The sequence below is a fragment of the Pseudonaja textilis genome, chromosome Z (assembly GCF_049901715.1).
Source record: "Pseudonaja textilis isolate UNSWEBS1 chromosome Z, rPseTex1.2, whole genome shotgun sequence".
Lineage (NCBI taxonomy): Eukaryota > Metazoa > Chordata > Lepidosauria > Squamata > Elapidae > Pseudonaja > Pseudonaja textilis.
In genome coordinates this window covers 125,112,424-125,131,847 of record NC_142008.1, presented here as the reverse complement: position 1 = coordinate 125,131,847, position 19,424 = coordinate 125,112,424, and the positions used below count along the sequence as shown (strand labels likewise).

General features: G+C 47.1%; 1 protein-coding gene across 1 annotated transcript in view; it reads right to left on the bottom strand.

The window, feature by feature from the left end:
* The window catches only part of LOC113452970 (disks large homolog 4-like), a 46,569-nt gene that overhangs the window by 13,954 nt on the left and 13,191 nt on the right, over positions 1–19,424 (bottom strand). The window contains 11 exon segments of the mRNA XM_087916429.1: positions 1,631–1,668; positions 1,670–1,746; positions 3,071–3,173; positions 7,079–7,235; positions 8,330–8,468; positions 10,941–11,085; positions 12,000–12,136; positions 14,458–14,627; positions 15,410–15,534; positions 16,579–16,629; positions 16,793–16,846. Of these exon segments, the coding sequence (XP_087772555.1) occupies positions 1,631–1,668; positions 1,670–1,746; positions 3,071–3,173; positions 7,079–7,235; positions 8,330–8,468; positions 10,941–11,085; positions 12,000–12,136; positions 14,458–14,627; positions 15,410–15,534; positions 16,579–16,629; positions 16,793–16,846 (1,196 nt within the window).

The following is a 19,424-nucleotide window of genomic DNA, read 5'->3' as shown; positions in this document are numbered from 1 at the left end:
AAGTGTCGGGATAACGGAATAACACTTAGAAGGGACCTTGTGGGGGGAACCCTGTCCCGTCTTTTCTCAAAAACTTCCAGTGATTGATCGAGCACCCAGAACTTCTGGGCGCAAGCAGGTTCACTGGTTAATTATCCTTACTGTCAGCAAGTTCCTCCTTAGTTTTAGGTCGCTTCTCTCTTTGTTCAGTTTCCATCCATGGCTTCTCGTTTGCCTTCTGCCTTCTTTGGGGAAAAAAATATACATTGACCCCCACCCCCCCTTCCTCTTTCTGGCAGCCCCTTAAAAGCCTGTCGCCTATCGCACTCTTGGGCAAAGCCTGTGAGCCATTTCCTCCTCTCAGTGGTCCATGAAAGTACATCTATAGTATGCAGATAATAAAAGTCAGAAAAAGGTGAGCAACATTTTTACAGAACTGTAGATAAAGTTGAGGCGGGGTTGGGGGCGGGCGCAAGGAATGGCGGGGAAGGGAGGGGCCAGGCGAGGCAGGCCGTGACGGGAGTGACATTAAGTCGGCCACACCCACTCGGTCACATGACTAAGCCACGTCTACCCAGTCACGTGGCCACCAAGCCCACGCCCGCCCAATCACGTGACCACCAAAGCCATGCCCGCAGGATCACCAAGCCACACCCACCAAATAAGCCACGCCCACAAAACCGGTTGTTTAAAAAAAAAATTTGAACCCCAACATCGGTGGTGGGTATATTATGGGGGGATTATGGGGGGTGGGTGGGCGTAGAGTCGAGGCGGCCAAAAGATCGCGGAGTGAGTTAAGGTCTGCCTCGAAGTCTCCCCCTTCCTGTAAAGTCGTTCGACAGTGAGGTGGCTGGCGTATCAATTTACTAAATAAGTTTAAAATGTTTCTTAAAATTAGCATTTTCTGTTTAGTTTGGTCTAGTGGCGAAAGCATCCAGCTAGACACCAGGAGACGGGGAATTCTAGTTCTTCATTAGGCATGAAAGCCGGCTGGGTGACTTTGGACCAATCACCAGGAGACGGTGAGTTCTAGTCCTGCCTTAGGCATGAAAGCCAGCTGGGTGACTTTGGGGCCAATCACCAGGAGACGGTGAGTTCTAGTCCCGCCTTAAGGCATGAAAGCCAGCTGGGTGACTTTGGGGCCAATCACCAGGTGACTGAGAGTTCTAGTCTCGCCTTAAGCATGAAAACCAGCTGGGTGACTTTGGGGCCAATCACCAGGTGACTGAGAGTTCTAGTCCCGCCTTAAGCATGAAAGCCAGCTGGGTGACTTTGGGGCCAATCACCAGGTGACTGGGAGTTCTAGTCCCGCCTTAGGCATGAAAGCCAGCTGGGTGACTTTGGGGCCAATCACCAGGTGACTGGGAGTTCTAGTCCCGCCTTAGGCATGAAAGCCAATTGGGTGCTTTGCTTAGCAACGAAAGAGGCCGGACATTTTCTCTAGCCATTCCCCTCCCTTCCTCTCAGCAGGTTCCAACCAATCTTGGCCAACCTCAAAAACACGAATATGAAAGGATGAAACGCCATCAGGAAAGCCCCCAGGTTATTATTTTTTTAAAAAATAATAATAACACTGTTCGCAGCCCCACTGAGTTTTGGGCGGGAGACCCCTGGACTCAGGGAAGGGGGTCCTAAGGACTGGGGAGCTCACCGGATATAGAAGCCCCTCTTGGGGTTACTCCGAAGCTTACGCGGTTCCTGAACCCAAACTGCTGTTCATTAGTTGTTCCCGGAGATCGTGGATCTTGGCCTCAAAGCGGCTGTATTCTAGAAGGGGAGAGATCAGGGAATGGGGGTGAGTGGGTGATGACCCCAAAGATCATCTAGTCTAGTTCTTCGCAACTTTTGGAAATTTAAGAGGCACGGACTTCAACTCCCAGAATTCAACCCTGGGAATTTTGAAGAGGTGAAGACTTGAACTCCCAGAATTCAAATGTGGGAACTTTTAAGAGGTGAGGATTTCAACTCTCAGAATTCAACCTTGGGAACTTTAAGAGGTGAGGACTTCAACTCCCAGAATTCAACCTTTGGGATATTTAAGAGATGGGGACTTGAACTCCCAGAATTCAAAGGTGAGAACTTTTAAGAGGCGAGGACTTCAACTACCAGCATTCAACATTTTAAGAGATGAGGACTTCAACTCCCAGAATTTAACCTTGGGAACTTTAAGAGGTGAGGATTTCAACTCTCAGAATTCAACCTTGGGAACTTTAAGAGGTGAGGATTTCAACTCTCAGAATTCAACCTTGGGAACTTTAAGAGGTGAGGATTTCAACTCTCAGAATTCAACCTCGGGAACTTTAAGAGGTGAGGATTTCAACTCTCAGAATTCAACCTTGGGAACTTTAAGAGGTGAGGATTTCAACTCTCAGAATTCAACCTTGGGAACTTTAAGAGGTGAGGATTTCAACTCTTAGAATTCAACCTTGGGAACTTTAAGAGGTGAGGATTTCAACTCTCAGAATTCAACCTTGGGAACTTTAAGAGGTGAGGATTTCAACTCTCAGAATTCAACCTTGGGAACTTTAAGAGGTGAGGACTTCAACTCCCAGAATTCAACCTTGGGAACTTTAAGAGGGGTGGACTTCAACCTTGGGAACTTTTAAGAGGTGAGGATTTCAACTCTCAGAATTCAACCTTGGGGACTTTTAAGAGGTGAGGATTTCAACTCTCAGAATTCAACCTTGGGAACTTTAAGGGGACGCCCTGTATTGATGCACGTACCTCCCAACCCCAAAGACACCCCTGTTTCCATCTTCCTCCCTCAGCAGTCCTAAGAAAATTGGGGAGGGGGAGGATTGGATGGGGTTGGACTAGATGACCTACAAGGTCCCTTCCAACTGTTATCTGTTATCTGATTTAAAACTACACATTTTCCCCACATTTCCACCCCATTCGTCCTCAGCTGGATGGAAGTACAGTCATAACTAACCAGGATGAAAGGATGAAACACCACCGGGAAATCTCACAAATCATCATTTCTTTAAAAAAAAAAAACCCACCCTTTCCAAGTTTGACGGGTTCATTTCAACTCCCACCCCACCCCAATCTCCCATAGCCTCTCGTGTGTTTCTCAAACAAAAAATCTTACCATCTGGCTTATACTGGGCGATAATGGTGACGGTCTGGCCGGCGTTTTTCAGAGCGATGGCGGCTTGCTCGTGAGTAGCGTTCCTGAGATCCACGCCGTTGACCTGTCAGGAGAGGTTACATAACCCATCAAGAATAGAGTTGGAAGGGACCTCGGAGGTCTTCTAGTCCAACCCTTGGCTTAGGCAGGAGACCATATACAATGTGAGACAAGTGGCTGTGCAGTCTCTTCTTAAAAACCTCCAGGGATGGAGCAGCCACAACTTCTGGTGGCGAGCAGTTCCGCAGGTTGATTATCCTCGAAGTTAGCAAATTTCTCCTTATTTCTAGGTCTGGATCTCTCCTTGATCAGTTTCCCTCCGTTGCTTCTTGTCCTGCCTTCGGGAGCTTTGGAGAATAGTTTGACACCCCACCCCACTTCTTTGGGGCAGCCCCCCCAAATACTGGAATGCTCCAATCATGTCTCCCGACCCCCACCCCCCCGAAGTCTTCTCCAGACTAGCCAAACCCAAATCCTGCAACCTCTCTTCACGTGTTTTAGTCTCCGGGCCTTTAATCCTCTTAGCTGCTCTTCTCTGCGCTTTTTCCAAAGTCTTGTTTGTAATGTGCGATGACCAAAAGTGGATGCAGGATTCCAGAGGTGGCCTTACTAAGGCTTTACAAAGCGGTGCTAATCCTTTGTGTCGTTTTGATTCTCTGCCACCACTTATGGAACCGAGGACTCTGTTAGCACACTGCTTATTAAAATATATAAGAAGTATAATAAGCAGTATAATAACTGTTATGTATATTAAGCGGTATAATATATTATTAGCTAATGCCCTGGAAGTTTATAAAAAGATGTTGGATAACCATTTTGTCTGAAGTGGTGTAGGGTTTCCCGCCTAGGCAGGGGGTTGGACTAGAAGACCTCCAAGGGCCCTTCCAACACGGTTATTCTATTCTATACAGAATATCAGAGCATAGCATAGAATGCTTTTCTATGATTTTTATTCCCACAACCACCAGAGACGCTCTAGAATGGAATGGGAAAAGGAATAAGAATATTTCATTTTATCACATTTTAATATTTCATTTTATTTTACTTTATTCATTTAATTATTTTAGTTTAATGTGTGTGTGCGTGCGTGTGTGTGTGTGTGTGTGTGTGTGTGTGTGTGTGTGTATGGTATTCAGCTTTGTTCGGGTATTTTCCCACGTCATTGTAGTTGTGCTTTTAAAGTTGTAGCAACGTTTCGGCAGAATCTCATCTGCCATCATCAGGCTTCTGTATTGGGTTCGTCTGAGAGTCAGGCTTTCACAGCCGTTTCTGTTTTAAATTTGGGGCTAGCCTACTGCTGTGCCAGAATGGTTTTTTCTTCATCCTGATTGGTTGGGAGTCTTGGTCTGTGTTTATTGGTCTTGGAGTTTGCTGTGTTCTGCTTGATTGGTGTTTCTAATATCTTCTGTCTGTTTTGTGGCTCTTTTTGTGTCTTGATTGGCTGGCAACATTGTGTTCCTATATTGGAGTACTTTAGTGCAGCTTGGCTCCGAGTAAATGGGCAGCTATCATTTGTTAGGAAGCTAGGTTTCACCTGGGTGCCTGGTTGGGGTGTGTTTGAGCTGGAGGTATCAGGGGGGATCTGTTTGTGCCCAGGTGTTTGCCTGGCTTGTGGTGTGGAGATTTTTTTGTTTGTGAGTGCAGGCTTCCAAATGATTGACAGTCTGGTGGAATCATCTCTTCTATTCATGCTTTCAGGTCTTTTTTCAATCTCTATGGCTTCTCTGATGATTCTGTGGCTGAGGTTTTCTATCGTGGCTAGGGTTTTGGTGCCATTGAAGTCGATGCTATGACCTGTGGCTTTCATGTGCTGGACTAGTGAGGACGTGTGTTCCAGCTTTTTTACTGCATTTTTGTGTTCATCCAGGCGGGTACTTATTCTGAGAGAACAAACAGCACACACCCCAAAATCAAGTTCACTATGGAAACGGAAACAAACAAACAACTACCATTCCTAGATGTACTAATCACAAAAAAACAGATGGCACACTAGGACACACCATATACCAGAAGAAAACACCCACCAACCACTACCACAACGCCCAATCCCACCCCCCACCCCCCAGCACAGATAAACTCCGTGGCCAAAACACTAATTGCCAGAACCAAACGCCTGGCGGACAAGACACACATAAAGACTGAACTAGGCACCCTGACTAAAGGACTGACAGCCAACGGCTTCCACAAAAGCAAAATCACCGGCTTGATCCACAAAAACACAGAGACATAATGGAGACCTAGAAGCTAAACAGACCTATGGAACAGCTGACCTGCCCTACATAAGAGGTACTACAGACAAAATCAGTAAGATACTACACAGGCATCACATCAAGACTGCCTTCAAAACAGACAGAAAAATAGCAGCCATCCTTAGAAACCCCAAAGACAAAATTGACCTGGAAAACCAAGGCATATATGAAGTCCCCTGTGCATCATGCCCGGCCACATACATTGGACAGACCAATAGAAGAATAAGTACCCGCCTGGATGAACACAAAAATTCAGTATAAAAGCTGGAACACACGTCCTCACTAGTCCAACACATGAAAGCCACAGGTCATAGCATCGACTTCAATGGCACCAAAACCCTGGCCACTATAGAAAACCCCAGCCACAGAATTATCAGAGAAGCCATAGAGATTGAAAAAAGACCAGACAGCATGAATAGAAGAGATGATTCCACCAGACTGTCAATCATTTGGAAGCCTGCACTCTCAAACAAAACAATCTCCACACCACAAGTCAGGCAAACACCTGGGCACAGACAGATCCCCCTGATACCTCCAGCTCAAACACACCCCAACCAGGCACCCAGGTGAAACCTAGCTTCCTAATAAATGATAGCCGTCCGTTTACTCAGAGCCAAGCTGCACTAAAAGCCTCCAATACAGGAACACAATGCTGCCAGCCAATCAAGACACAAAGAAGGCACATAACAGACAGAAGGTATTAGAAACACCAATCAAGCAGAACACAGCAAACTCCAAGACCAACAAACACAGACCAAGACTCCCAACCAATCAGGATGAAGAAAAAACCATTCTGGCACAGCAGTAGGCTAGCCCCAAATTTAAAACAGAAACGGCTGTAAAAGTCTGACTCACAGACGAACACAAAACAGAAGCCTGATGATGGCAGATGAGATTCTGCCGAAACGTTGCTACAACTTTAAAAGCACAACTACAATGACGTGGGAAAATACCCGAACAAAGCTGAATACCATACATATAAATACCTGCGAAAACTTAAGAAAATATATATGCAGTATAATGAATAATATAAATATATAGTATAAGTATTAGAATAATCTTTCATTTTATTTTACTTATTTTATTTTATTCATTTTATTATTTTATTTTAATATTATATATATATATATATATATATGTATATGTATAATAAGCAGTATAATGAATAATATATATATATATATAGTATAATAAGTACTATACTATAGTACTATAGTATAAGTATAGTAGTATAATAGTATAATAATACTATAGTACTATAGTATAATAAGTACTTTATTAAACTTTCATTTTATTTTAGTCTTATTTTATTTTACTTTGTTCATTTAATTATTTTATTTTGGTATTATTTATATATATATGTATATGTATAATAAGCAGTATAATGAATAATATAAAAATATATAGTATAATAAGTAGTATAATAAACATTATAATAAATATATTTAGTATAATAAGCAGTATAATGAGTATAATAAATAGCGGTATAATAAATGTTATATATATTGTATAATAAGTAGCAAAATAAATATATGTAAACAGTGTAATGACTATTATAATAAATATATATTCTAATTAGCAGTATAACAAAGAGCAGTATAATAAGCCTAATAAGCAGCCTTATGCTCATTATACTACTTATCCGGGTTATTCTGGTTCAGCCAGCCACCCCTCCCGGTCCGGCCCTCGGAGGGAGGAGTGGAGTGGGGGAGGGTCTTACTGATAGAATCTGGTCCCCTTTCCGAAGTTCTCCGCTGAGGTCAGCTGGTCCTCCGGCCAGGATGAAAGAGATGAAAATACCCTCGCCGTCTTCGCCCCCCACAATATTGAACCCCAGGCCTGTCGAGCCACGGTGGATCACGATGCGACGGGGTTCCCTGGAGCGGGAAGAAAGGAGGGGGTGTGTGCGCGCGCGTGCGGTTCTTGGGAGGTCATCTAGTTCGACCCCGCTCCCCCGATGGCTGGCGGCGGGGGAAGGGGGCACTCTTGGAGTTGAAGTCCACCCGCCTTCCAGTGGCTGAGTTTGGAACGGCTTCCGCTCTTCCTGACATCCAACCCGATTCCATCCTTGGCCTTCTTTCCTAACTCGTTCAGATCATTAAATTTGTACCCGGATCTCTGCTTGGCCTTGTTCTGACCAATGACTTCCTGAGACACTCAACAGTCAAGCTCTTAGTCCCCCAAAACGGTTGGTTTTTATCCCAAATAGAAGTTCTGCCACATTCCTTCGGGATAAGTCTGATAAGCACCCACTTTTATCTGCCTTGAAATGCTGCCGACGACTAAAGGGCCCATTAGCTGTACAAGGCCAAACGGAGCACAAAGTCAACACGGAGCTTCAGAGTTCAAGCCGACTAGAACGAACGAAAGTTGCTTCCTGCAAAGGCTCCTGTCCCTTTGCTCCTCCTTTATGTCTTATGGGAGGGGCCGATCACCTCCAAGCCTTACTCCCGAGTCGCCCCTTTTGTCTTAACTGTTCTTGCCCTTCTGGCAGCTCTGTGCATACGCGCACTGGGAACAGGCTCCCCCTGCTCCTCTTCCTCGCTGCTGTCAGATTCTGGAGGCTCCGGAGTCGACATATAACTCCCAGATGGCTCTGGCCCCATCGCTGTGTCAGATGAAGATCCCTCCTCCCCCAGGCTCCAGGACTGGCCCACGTTCCTCCCCACTGTCTGACTCTGCTGCCAGCTGGCGGACCAACAACAGGCTAAACCCACACCTAAATCCTTTCCATCCTCCTCTCCAGGCCTCCTGGCATCTCGGTAGCCTCCTGCTTTCAACTCCAAACCGAAACTGTCTTTTTGAAAGGTTGGGCACCAAACCCCGATCCATTCCACAGGACCGCCAATACAAGCAGACCAGTTCACCGTCCTTGGTGCCCACAATTGCGTTCAGCAAATGGCTCTGCCAAGGCTCTGCGGCAGGTGGGGGGGGAGGCCACACACCCCCAGGAGGCGGAGCCAGCACTTACCTGGGAATATCTTCCTCCCCCATCAGTTCTTTCGGAATGGGGGAGTACCTCCGGGGAGAGGTGGGTGTCATGGCTTGTGGGTAGTCGGAACCCAGGTAACTCTGATGACCGATTTCGTTATCTAGGTGATGGGAGTAAGCTAATAATGAAGAAGAAGGAGAAGGAGAAGGAGGAGAAGGAGAAGGAGAAGAAGAGGAGGAGGAGGAAGAGGAAGAGGAAGAGGAGGAGGAGGAGGAGGAGGAGGAGGAGGAGGAGAAGGGAAGAAGAGGAGGAGGAGGAGGAGGAGGAGGAGGAGGAGGAGGAGAAGAAGAAGAAGAAGAAGAAGAAGAAGAAGAAGAAGAAGAAGAAGAAGAAGAAAGAAAGAAAGAAAGAAAGAAAGAAAGAAAGAAAGAAAGAAAGAAAGAAAGAAAGAAAGAAAGGATTTATTGAATTTACATGGCACCTGGCGGCCAAATTAAAATACTTATCAAATCCCTTATGCCACCAGACTTGAAATTTTAGGCTTAGACCACCTAGAACTACGCCACTTTCGGTCTGACCTAAGTAAGCATTGTATATAAAATTACCCATTACAATGTCCTACTTGTCAACGACTACTTCAGCTTCAACCACATAGCACACGGGCAAACAATAGAGGTACAAACTCCAAGTAAACCGCTCCAAACTCGATTGCAGAAAACACGACTTCAGCAACAAGTGTGGTCAATGCCTGGAACTCACCTGTTGTTACATCCTCAACACCACCCCACCCCCAAAAAACTTTTAACCTTAAACTGTCTACCGTGGACCTCACCCCATTCCTAAGGGGTCTGTAAAGGGGCGTGCATAAGCGCACCAGCGTGCCTACCGTCCCTGTCCCAGTCTTCCCGTTTATTTGTACTCATACCTGTTTATTACTTATCTGTTTTGTTTTAGAAGGGGGAGGTATCATTTTGCAGAGTCAAAAACCTTTAATTCAGAATTTGCACAAGTCTAAAAAAATATTGCTTACTAGTGGCCACTAATAAATAAATATATATATGTGGATCTTTGGTTGTTCGGGTTTCTCCCGCGTAAGATTGAAGTATCTAGGCAACGTTTCAATGAAGTCTCATTCATCATCTTCAGGCTTCTGTCTTGGCTCTGTGCTTCTCAGAGTGATGTGAGAATGTGGTGATGTGAGATCACGTCACTCTGAGAAGCACAGAGCCGAAGACAGAAGCCTGAAGATGATGAATGAGACTTCATTGAAAGCGTGCCTAGATACTCGAATCTTACGCAGGAGAAACCCAACAACCAAAGATCCACATACAAATACCCGTGAGAACCTCAGAAAACACACACACACACACACACACATATATATATACATATACATACATACATACACACACATACATACATATTAACGTTTTTTATTTTTATTTAAAAATAAATAAAGCCATCTTTCAGTTATACAGTGTGTCGACTGGGTGAATATATACCTTGTGCAAATATTGATATTTGCATACATTTCTTGGTAAGTTTACATTCATATTACAACCTTTTCATTATTACATATCATTATTAACAATATCATTTAATTTCTTACTACATCTTCCAACCATTTATAAAATAAATCCCAAATCATATAATATTCCGTTTCTTCTTGTTCTCTAACTGCCAACGTGAATCTACTCATTTTTGCACATTACAATATTTTCTTAATCACCTCCTCCTCCAACCTTTCCATTTTTCCATTTTTGAGCAAATACAATTCTAGCTGCTGTTAATATATGTATAATTAAATATGTCATTTCTTTACTATAGTTCTCGGGTAAAATCCCCAATAAAAATATATCGGGCTTTAAATCTATATGTTGCCGTTTTGTCATCTTTTCCAACCAAGTATGTATTTTGTCCAATATCTTTTAGCTTCTGTGCATGTCTATCACCTATGATAATATGATCCAGGTATCTCATGATATTTCCAACATTTCACTGATTTAGGCACTAATGTATTTTTTTTAAAGACCAGTGAAGCTCTCCAATTATTAAAAATACTGGGAAACATGTAGATTCGAGATCTGAAATGTTTTTATTGGATAAAATATCAGGGGGAAAAATGGATAAGGAATATGTATTTAATATTGCACGTCTTAACAGCAGTGAGGATTATACTGGAAATACAATACTGGAAAAATGAAGATATACCACGAGAAGAAGAGATAGCCAGGAAGATACCAGATTGCGCAGAAAAGGATAGACTGACATTGAAAAATTAGACAGACGGAAGATGTGGAATATGATCAGACATGGGATTTATGTTATCAATGGTTGGGAAGAACGGAGTGGAAATTAAGAGTGTCAATTTGTATGGTTAAGCAAATGAAATACCCAGCCAACACAATGTTTATTAAGCACTGAGAAATGTATTTAATAGAAAATCAATCTTTTTTTTTAAAAAAATGAATAAATAAATAAATATATATATATATCCCCCATTTTTGCACATATGATGTTTAGATGGGTCTCCTCTGGAGCATCCACAGTCCTTCTCAAGGCCATAATCGACCAGGGATACCTCTGTTATGAGGTTCTCTAAGAGGGGGAAGGTGGAGAGATGAAGAGGAAGGAGCAGGAAGCCACTCACAGGAAGTGAGGTCAGGGGGCGCATAAGAGTCATTCAAGTCAAGGGTGGTGGGCTTGGCCACCTTCAGGTACACAACGTCAAAGGTGTTCTTCAGAGCTGCCACCGCATCTTCATGCATGACGTCCTCCAGGCTCACATTGTTTACCTGCAAGGTGGGGAAGAGAGGGCGGTTGAGTGACGGGCTCATCTGTGGCGTTGGGTTGAGCATCCCACCCAATCCGTTTTCACCTGGCTAGTTATCAGCAGACTACCTGCTTAGTATTTGTCAACTTTGTCTACTTTAAGAGGTGTGAACTTCAACTCCCAGCTTATTGGTGTCCCCAGAAAGAAAGAGACAGGGACATCACATATATCATGACTTAAATGCACTAATTCATGAATTGGGTTGAGTTGGACTAGGGTGGGTTGGGTTGGGTTGGGTTGAGTAAGGTGAAATTAGGTTGAGAGTTGGGTTGAATTGAGTTGGGTTGGCTTAGATTAATTTCAATTGAGTTGGGATGAGTTGAGTTGGGGTTAGGGAAGGTTAAATTGGGTTGAGTTGAATTGTCGGGTTGGGTAAGGTTAAGTTAGGTTGAGTAGAGTTGGGATGGGTTGAGTTGAGATTCACTTCAACTGAGTTGGGTTGAGTTGAGTTGGGTTGGGTAAGATTAAATTAGGTTGAGTTGACTTGAGTTGGGTTGAGTAAGGTTAAATTAAACTGAGTTGAATAGTTAAGTTGAGTTGAGATTAACTTCAACTGAGGGGTTGAGTTGAGTTGGGTTGGGTAAGATTAATTTAGGTTGAGTTGACTTGAGTTGGGTTGAGTAAGGTTAAATTAAGCTGAGTTGAATAGTTTAAGTTGAGTTGGGTTGGGTTAAGTTAACTTGAACTTAGTTAGGTTGAGTAGAGTTGAACTGAATATCTGAAGCACTACGATTGTCCTTCTATCAACCATTTTCCTCTATACTGAAATTATCTGATTTTGGCTAAGTCTAGACTTAACTTTTGGGGGGAAATTACATTCTTGTAAGACAGCTCCTCCACCCTGGTTCTTGGGAACCCACCTACCCCAGGCCTTACCGCTAGGATTTTGTCCCCGATCTGCAGCCGCCCATCCTTGTGGGCTGCCCCGCCCTCAATGATTTTGGTGACGTAGATACTGTTGTCCCCAGGAATGTGCTGGTTTCCAACACCGCCCGCAATGCTGAAGCCCAGCCCTGTGGAGGAAGACCAGAGAAGGACGTTTGGGAGGAGGACACCTTCTCAGGGAGAGACAGAGCGGGGTGCGCGCAGAGGGGGACTGCTCCGATTCTGCCTGTTCTGCCCTAGGCTTCCTTAGAAAGCAGAAAACACTGTCTTACTTCCGGTGAACGCTCTCTTATTTCCATGGCTGTGAATTACGTTCATTCACAGCCAGCCAGGCTTCGCAAACAGTCTTTCAGGGGGATATTTATAAACGCCCACCTTATTGCGCTTGGAACGCAGCCAGAGAATGAATGGCCAAGCGCAGGGCAAGGCCAAACTTGACACAGAGTCAAACAGAATTTTTCGAAGCTTGAAACCAACCAGACGAACTAGTTGCTTCCTGCAAAAGCTCATGTCCCCTCGGCTCCTTTTTGATGTCCTATGGGAGGGGCCGATTACCTCCAAGGTGTGGCCTTATTCCTGAACAAGTCAACTCTTGCTCCTTAACTGTTCTCCTCGCCTGGCAGCTCTGCGCATGCGCACACTGGGAACAGGCTCCAGCTGTTCTTCTACCCCACTGATCTCCAACTCCAAAGGCAGCTGATGACTGCTAGCCTACTCTGGCCCCATCGCTGCCTCCAATGGCCCTTGTCCGAGCCCTCCCCGGCCTCCAAGACTGGCCTAGGTTCCTCCCCAACGTCCTTGCTACTGTCTGACTCTGCTGCCAGCTCCGTCAGCTGCCGGCGGGCCACAACACTGTGTAGTTTGGAGAACTGGCAAATCGGACCACTGGCTGGCCCCATGCCCACCTGTTTTAGGGGCATTTTTGGTCATTTTGGGGGGCAAAAATGGCCTGACAACAGCCCAAAAAATAATTGGGGGGGGGAATTTTCAGCCATTTTCGGGCCATTTTCAGGCTGATTTTAGCCAGGAAAAACAGCCCAAAAATGCCCCAAAACTGGCCTGAAACTGGCCTGAAAACAGCCTGCAAATGGCTTGAAAATGGTCCAAAAATGGCCTGAAAACAGCCTGAATGTGGCCCCAAAATGACCCGAAAACAGTCTTTAAAATGGCCCCCAGATGGCCTGAAAACAGCCTGAAAAATGGCCGGAAAATAACCTGAAAAATGGCCTGAAAATGGCCCAAAATGGCCTGAAAATAACCTGAAAAATGGTCTGAATATGGCCCAAAATGGCCTGAAAACAGCCTGAAAAACAGCCTGAAAAATGGCCTGAAAATGGCCTGAGAACAGCCTGAAAAATGGGCCCCAAATGGCCTGGAAAAAATGGCCTGGAAATGGCTTGAAAATGGTCCAAAAATGGCCTGAAAACAGCCTGAATGTGGCCCCCAAATGATCTGAAAACAGTCTTTAAAATGGCCCCCAAATGGCCTGAAAACAGCCTGAAAAGTGGCCTGAAAACAGTCTGAAAAATGGCCTGAAAATGGCCCAAAATGGCCTGAAAACAGCCTGAAAACGGCCTGAAAACAGCCTGAAAAACGCCTGAAAATACCCTGAAAATGGCTGAAAAAAAGGCCGAAAAACAGGTGGGGCGGGGCCAGCCAGTGATGTAATTAGCCCCAACCGTCTGAATCCAACCTCTGCCTTTGAGGCGAGTGGTTGGGAGGCGGGGCTGGGTGTGATGAGTGACATCTTCCACCCAGTCACATGACCAACTGTCCACGCCTACCCAACCAGAGAACCGGTTCTTCAAAAAAAAATTGCAGCCTGCCTCCGGGTGCAACGCAGAGGTGAAAACGCCTGGAAAAAAAAACGTTTCCATAGGGCTGAATTCCTTTTCACACTTTTAAGAAGGTCCCATGCAATCTTAGGTTTGGAAGATCATCTAGTCCAACCCCCCCCATCTGCCCACGCTGGGATCCACTGCACCTGGATAACTTGGAAGGCCTTCCAGCCAAGGAGAAATTGAAGTTCAAAGGTAGGCAAAAAGAGACCCTGGCTGTGCTCAGCACCTAACCTTTAAAGATACACTGAGCCTGCCACTGGAGGCTCCATTAGCCTCGCTAAGGGTGGTGGGGTGGAGGCTCCCTAGTTAGAAGTACAACCAGATATTAATTGTCCACTTGGGACAGTGCTGGTCAAACTTGAAGATGACTTCAACTAGCGCTAATCCATTCCTTTCGCCATTCACACCCATACTCTCTTGTAATCCCTTTCTCTGCTTTTAGGCGATAGGAGAATAAGGCATGAGAAATCTTGATTTCGGGGAATGGGGGTTCACCCTGTTGAGAAATGGGGGTTCATCGAAGCCACAGAGCACCCCTAAAGAGGAGTAGGAAGTCCCTGAAAATCTCTGGGAGTAGGGGAGCAGAGGGGGTGGGGGTGGGGGCTCACCTTTAGGGCCTTTGATCAGCTTAATCTCGATCACCTTCTCCGCCAGCGGTTTCCTGCGCATGACGTAGAGCCGCACGATGGAGCCTGCCTCCTTCAGCGCCTCCACTGCCGTGCTGTGGGTCACTTCCCGGACGTCCACATCGTTCACAAAGAGGATGCTGTCATTCACTCTGTCCGGGGGGGGGGAGGGGGAAAAAAATATCACAACACGCCCCCCAAAATCAGAATTATACACCGCCCAGAATCCTTTGGTTGAATCGGGCAGCTACAGCAGGGTCAGCAACCTGCGGCTCTGGAGCCGCATGCGGCTTTTCACCCCTCGGCTGCCCCTCCCTGTTGCCGGTTGGTTTCACAATGGATGGCGCTTTCAGTTAGGACAGGTAGAGGAAAAAGGACGCCACGCTAGGAGGAGACTCTATGGTAGGAGAACTTCGGTCACCTAGTTACTATCGTTGAAAACATTTATGGAATGCACTTTCAGTTTTGCGAGATGCCACACCGCTCCCCACTCCCTTTCTGTTGGCAACGCTAAAAAGACCATAGAAATATTTTATGAGTTGACATAGGAATTTCCGAAAAGGCCTGTTTGAGGCCTTTTTCGGCCTCAGAGGCTCAAGGGAAGCCTTTGCAGGCCGAAAAAATAGGCCCATTTCATCACTTTCGGTATTTCTGGAAATACCGAAAGTGACAAAATGGGCCCTTTTTCGCCTCCAAAGGCTGCAGAGGCTTCCCTTGAGCCGCTGGGAGGCCAAACATTAGCAGGTAAGGCGGCAGTGTGGGGAGATTGTGCGCGCATGCGCAGGGGGCATGGGGGGGCTGCGCGCATTGCCTTCTGGGTGCTGGCACGCAAGCGTGCAAGTGCAAGCGCATACACCATTTTTGGCACCAGGAGCCCAAACAGGTCAGCGGTCAGTGGGCCGAAAAACTGAGCCCAGCTGCCAAGGATTCTCACCGTAATCTGCCATCTTGAGCAGCCGCTTCTCCGGGGATGATTTTGGTGATGAAAATACTGGGGTCATCCCCAACGTGAGGATTGTCGGGTGCCGCGGCGATGCTGAAGCCCAGCCCGGAGTTGCCCTACGGGAGAGTAAAGTCTCAATGCAAATGAACCGATATCATGGCAACGTCCGACTGAAGAAACCAGGATTGGTTAAATGTGATTGGATCCCGCGACGTGAAGGCGGAGTTTCCCGCGATCTGTGCAGAACCAGAAGACTTCAACTCCCAGAATTCCCTAGTCAACAGGGCATCCTTCATGACCTGTGGACTTCAACTCCCACAATTCCCCAGCCAGTTAACAGACTTTAAGATGTGTCAACTTCAACTCCCAGAATTCCCCAGCCACAGGGGGCATGCAGAGCCATTTGTGCGGGCACGCGAGTGTCAGGCAAACTTACCTCACTGCACATGGGCGTGCCTCCCGGGTGATTTTCAGGTCTTTTTTGGCCTCCCAGAGGCTCGAGGGAAGCCTCTGCGGTCTTTGCAGGCCGAAAAACAGGCCCGTTTCATCACTTCTTGTATTTCTGGAAATACCGGAAGTGACAAAATGGGCCCGTTTTTGGCCTGCAAAGGCTGCAGGGTCTTTCCTCAAGCCTCTGGGAGGCTGAAAAAGGCCTCAAATGGGCTGAAAATCAGCAGTGCAGGTAAGTGGGGGGAGATTGTGCGCACATGCGCAGGGGACGTGGGGCGCCCCGTGCACGTTTCCTTCTGGGTGCTGGCATGCGAGCGCCAGTATTAACACTTCACATGATATGTATCCCCATTGTAGTTCGCTTACTCTCTTCTAATCCCTTTCTCTGCAGTCTCTCCATTTCAGGGGGTAGGAGAGAGAAAAGAAACAGGCGTGGGGAATTTTGGGGTCTTACCAAGGCTTTACAAAGTGGTATTAACACTTCCCATGATACGTATCCCCATTGTGGTTTGCTTACTCTCTTCCAATCCCTCCCTCTGCAATTTCTCTACTTTAGGAGGTAGGAGAAAGGGAAAAACAACAGGCATGGCTAGCAGAGGAATTCCGGGAGTTGAAGTCCACAAATCTTCAAGTTGCAAAGTTGAGGGAAGAAAACAGCGCCTCTGTCCCCTTCACCTTACACACAAATACACACAGACTCACAAACTTACCCTCTCTAGGGTGATCTCTTCATATTCCATCTCGCCCTCGGTTCCATTTACCTGGGGATTAAAAAAAAAAAAAAAAGGGAAAATATTGCAGTCAGAGAGGTTGGCGGAAGCAGTTTGTGGGGGGAGGGGCATGCAAGGGCAGAGTTTTTTGGGGGTGGGGGGCTGGCCAGAGGACCTGGGGAGGCGACGGAGTGAACCTCTGGGGGCAACTCACATAAGCCGGTGCTTCTAATGTGTCAGTGTTGACAATGACGGGTGGAGAATTGGCCTGGAGACAGACAGACAGACAGAGAGAGAGAGAGAGAGAGAGAAAGGGGGAAAAAGAGAGTAGGGGGCAAAATTACACATCGCTTAGATCTCCCGCAAGGGTCTTCGGCAGGACCTGGGAGACCCCCCAACGCAGAGTACTTATCCCCCCCACCTACCCACCCCTCGTGCATGCACCCCAGAGACCCCTCCCCCACACACACATCTAGGCCTTCTCCCCCCCGCCCCGCACCCCAAATCTGCATCCTCCCTTCCATCAACTCCACGCGATGCAAACCAGGGAGGGGAGGGCGGGGGGAAAAAATTTAAAATAAACAACGCCAGAAATTGCACAGTGCGTGGCCGAGCAGGGAGGGGGCTCAAAATGGAGTAGGGGTACCCTGAATATTAGGTGGGGGTGGGGGGTTGGGTTCCCCGATTGCGGGGAAGGAAGGCGGGGCAACGGGAAGGCAGGAGGGACGAGATGGGCCCAAGGGAACCTTTGCGATGGCGATCTGGGACTAAGCTCTGTGTGCGTGCGCGTGTGCGTGTGCTGCCAAGCGGTTTTGGCCTGGAATCCAAGTGGGCTGAAGTCCTCCCCTCACTTCCCGCCCACTCACCTCTCCCCTCCACCTTCCATTTTGCATACTTTTATTCTTCTACCTCCGGTGGCCGCTGACAACGGTTGCCATGGCAATACCCTGACAACAGCATCCCTCTCTCTCTCTCTCTCTCTCTCTCTCTCTTTCTCTGGGGAATGCAAACAAAGAGGACTGGTCCTCAGGTAGGAAGGGGGGGGTCCTCACACCAGCCTCCTCTCCCTCCCTGCTCACCTGAACTATATGCTGGGGAGGGGGCTGTTTTATTATTGGAAGGGGCCAAAATGACCCTGTTGATCTTGTCGGCAGGCGGGCATGGAAAGACGTCCACCCGGCCGTTCCAACCCCGAAAACCTCTTCGTGTGTGTGTGTGTGTGTGTGTGTGTGTGTGTTTGGACTACAACACCCATTGCTCCCAGCCGGGGTGGATGGACGTTGGGAGAGCGCAACGTCCTACGGGGGAGGGGAGGATGTATTTTTGGCAGAGGTCCGCCTCTGGAAATGCCAACCTGAAATCACCCGGAGGATGCCACAAACCATGATGGGGGCGGGGATGTCGGCGTAGCCATTATATCATCCTGGCTTGTAACCCAGGGTGGTTCTTATGGGTGGGTGGGTGGGGGATTCACAGACTTAAGGCTGGGGGGGGGGAGTTAATCATTCAAGGCCAAACCAAGGAAATTAAGAATTATGAAGTTAGCGGCAAAGAATTATTATATAAAGGCCATTCTAAGCAAAGCGGGGCTGGGGTTTTTTTTTTGAGGGGAGAGGTAAAATTAGGAGGTTCAGGCTGATAAATATTCAATACTTCTAGATATAAATTCTTTAGGTATCATTATCAGGATAAAAATGGATTTCTCCCCATTCATAATTTTCTACCTGCAAGTCCTGATAGTTCGCCACTTATTTCAGGTTTGTTTCATTAAACCTTACAGCACCTAGCAACAGTGCGGTCGAATGATTAATGAAACCAGGGAACTGGGAGTTCTAGTCCCGCCTTAGGCACGAAAGCCAGCTGGGTGACTTTGGGCCAATCACCGGGAGAATGGGAGTTCTAGTCCCGCCTTAGGCACGAAAGCCAGCTGGGTGACTTTGGGCCAATCACCAGGAGGATGGGAGTTCTAGTCCTGCCTTACGCATGAAATCCAGCTGAGTGACTTTGGACCAATCACCAGGAGAATGGGAGTTCTAGTCCCGCCTTACATATGAAAACTGACTGGGTGACTTTGGGCCAATCACCGGGAGAATGGGAGTTCTAGTCCCGCCTTAGGCACGAAAGCCAGCTGGGTGACTTTGGGCCAATCACCAGGAGAATGGGAGTTCTAGTCCCGCCTTAGGCATGAAAGCCAGCTGGGTGACTTTGGGCCAATCACCAGGAGAATGGGAGTTCTAGTCCCGCCTTAGGCACGAAAGCCAGCTGGGTGACTTTGGGCCAATCACCGGGAGAATGGGAGTTCTAGTCCCGCCTTAGGCATGAAAGCCAGCTGGGTGACTTTGGGCCAATCACCAGGAGGATGGGAGTTCTAGTCCTGCCTTACGCATGAAATCCAGCTGAGTGACTTTGGACCAATCACCAGGAGAATGGGAGTTCTAGTCCCGCCTTACATATGAAAACTGACTGGGTGACTTTGGGCCAATCACCGGGAGAATGGGAGTTCTAATCCCGCCTTAGGCACGAAAGCCAGCTGGGTGACTTTGGGCCAACCACCAGGAGAATGGGAGTTCTAGTCCCGCCTTAGGCATGAAAGCCAGCTGGGTGACTTTGGGCCAATCACCAGGAGAATGGGAGTTCTAGTCCCGCCTTAGGCACGAAAGCCAGCTGGGTGACTTTGGGCCAATCTCCAGGAGGATGGGAGTTCTAGTCCCGCCTTAGGCACGAAAGCCAGCTGGGTGACTTTGGGCCAATCTCCAGGAGGATGGGAGTTCTAGTCCCGCCTTAGGCACGAAAGCCAGCTGGGTGACTTTGGGCCAATCACCTGGAGGATGGGAGTTCTAGTCCCG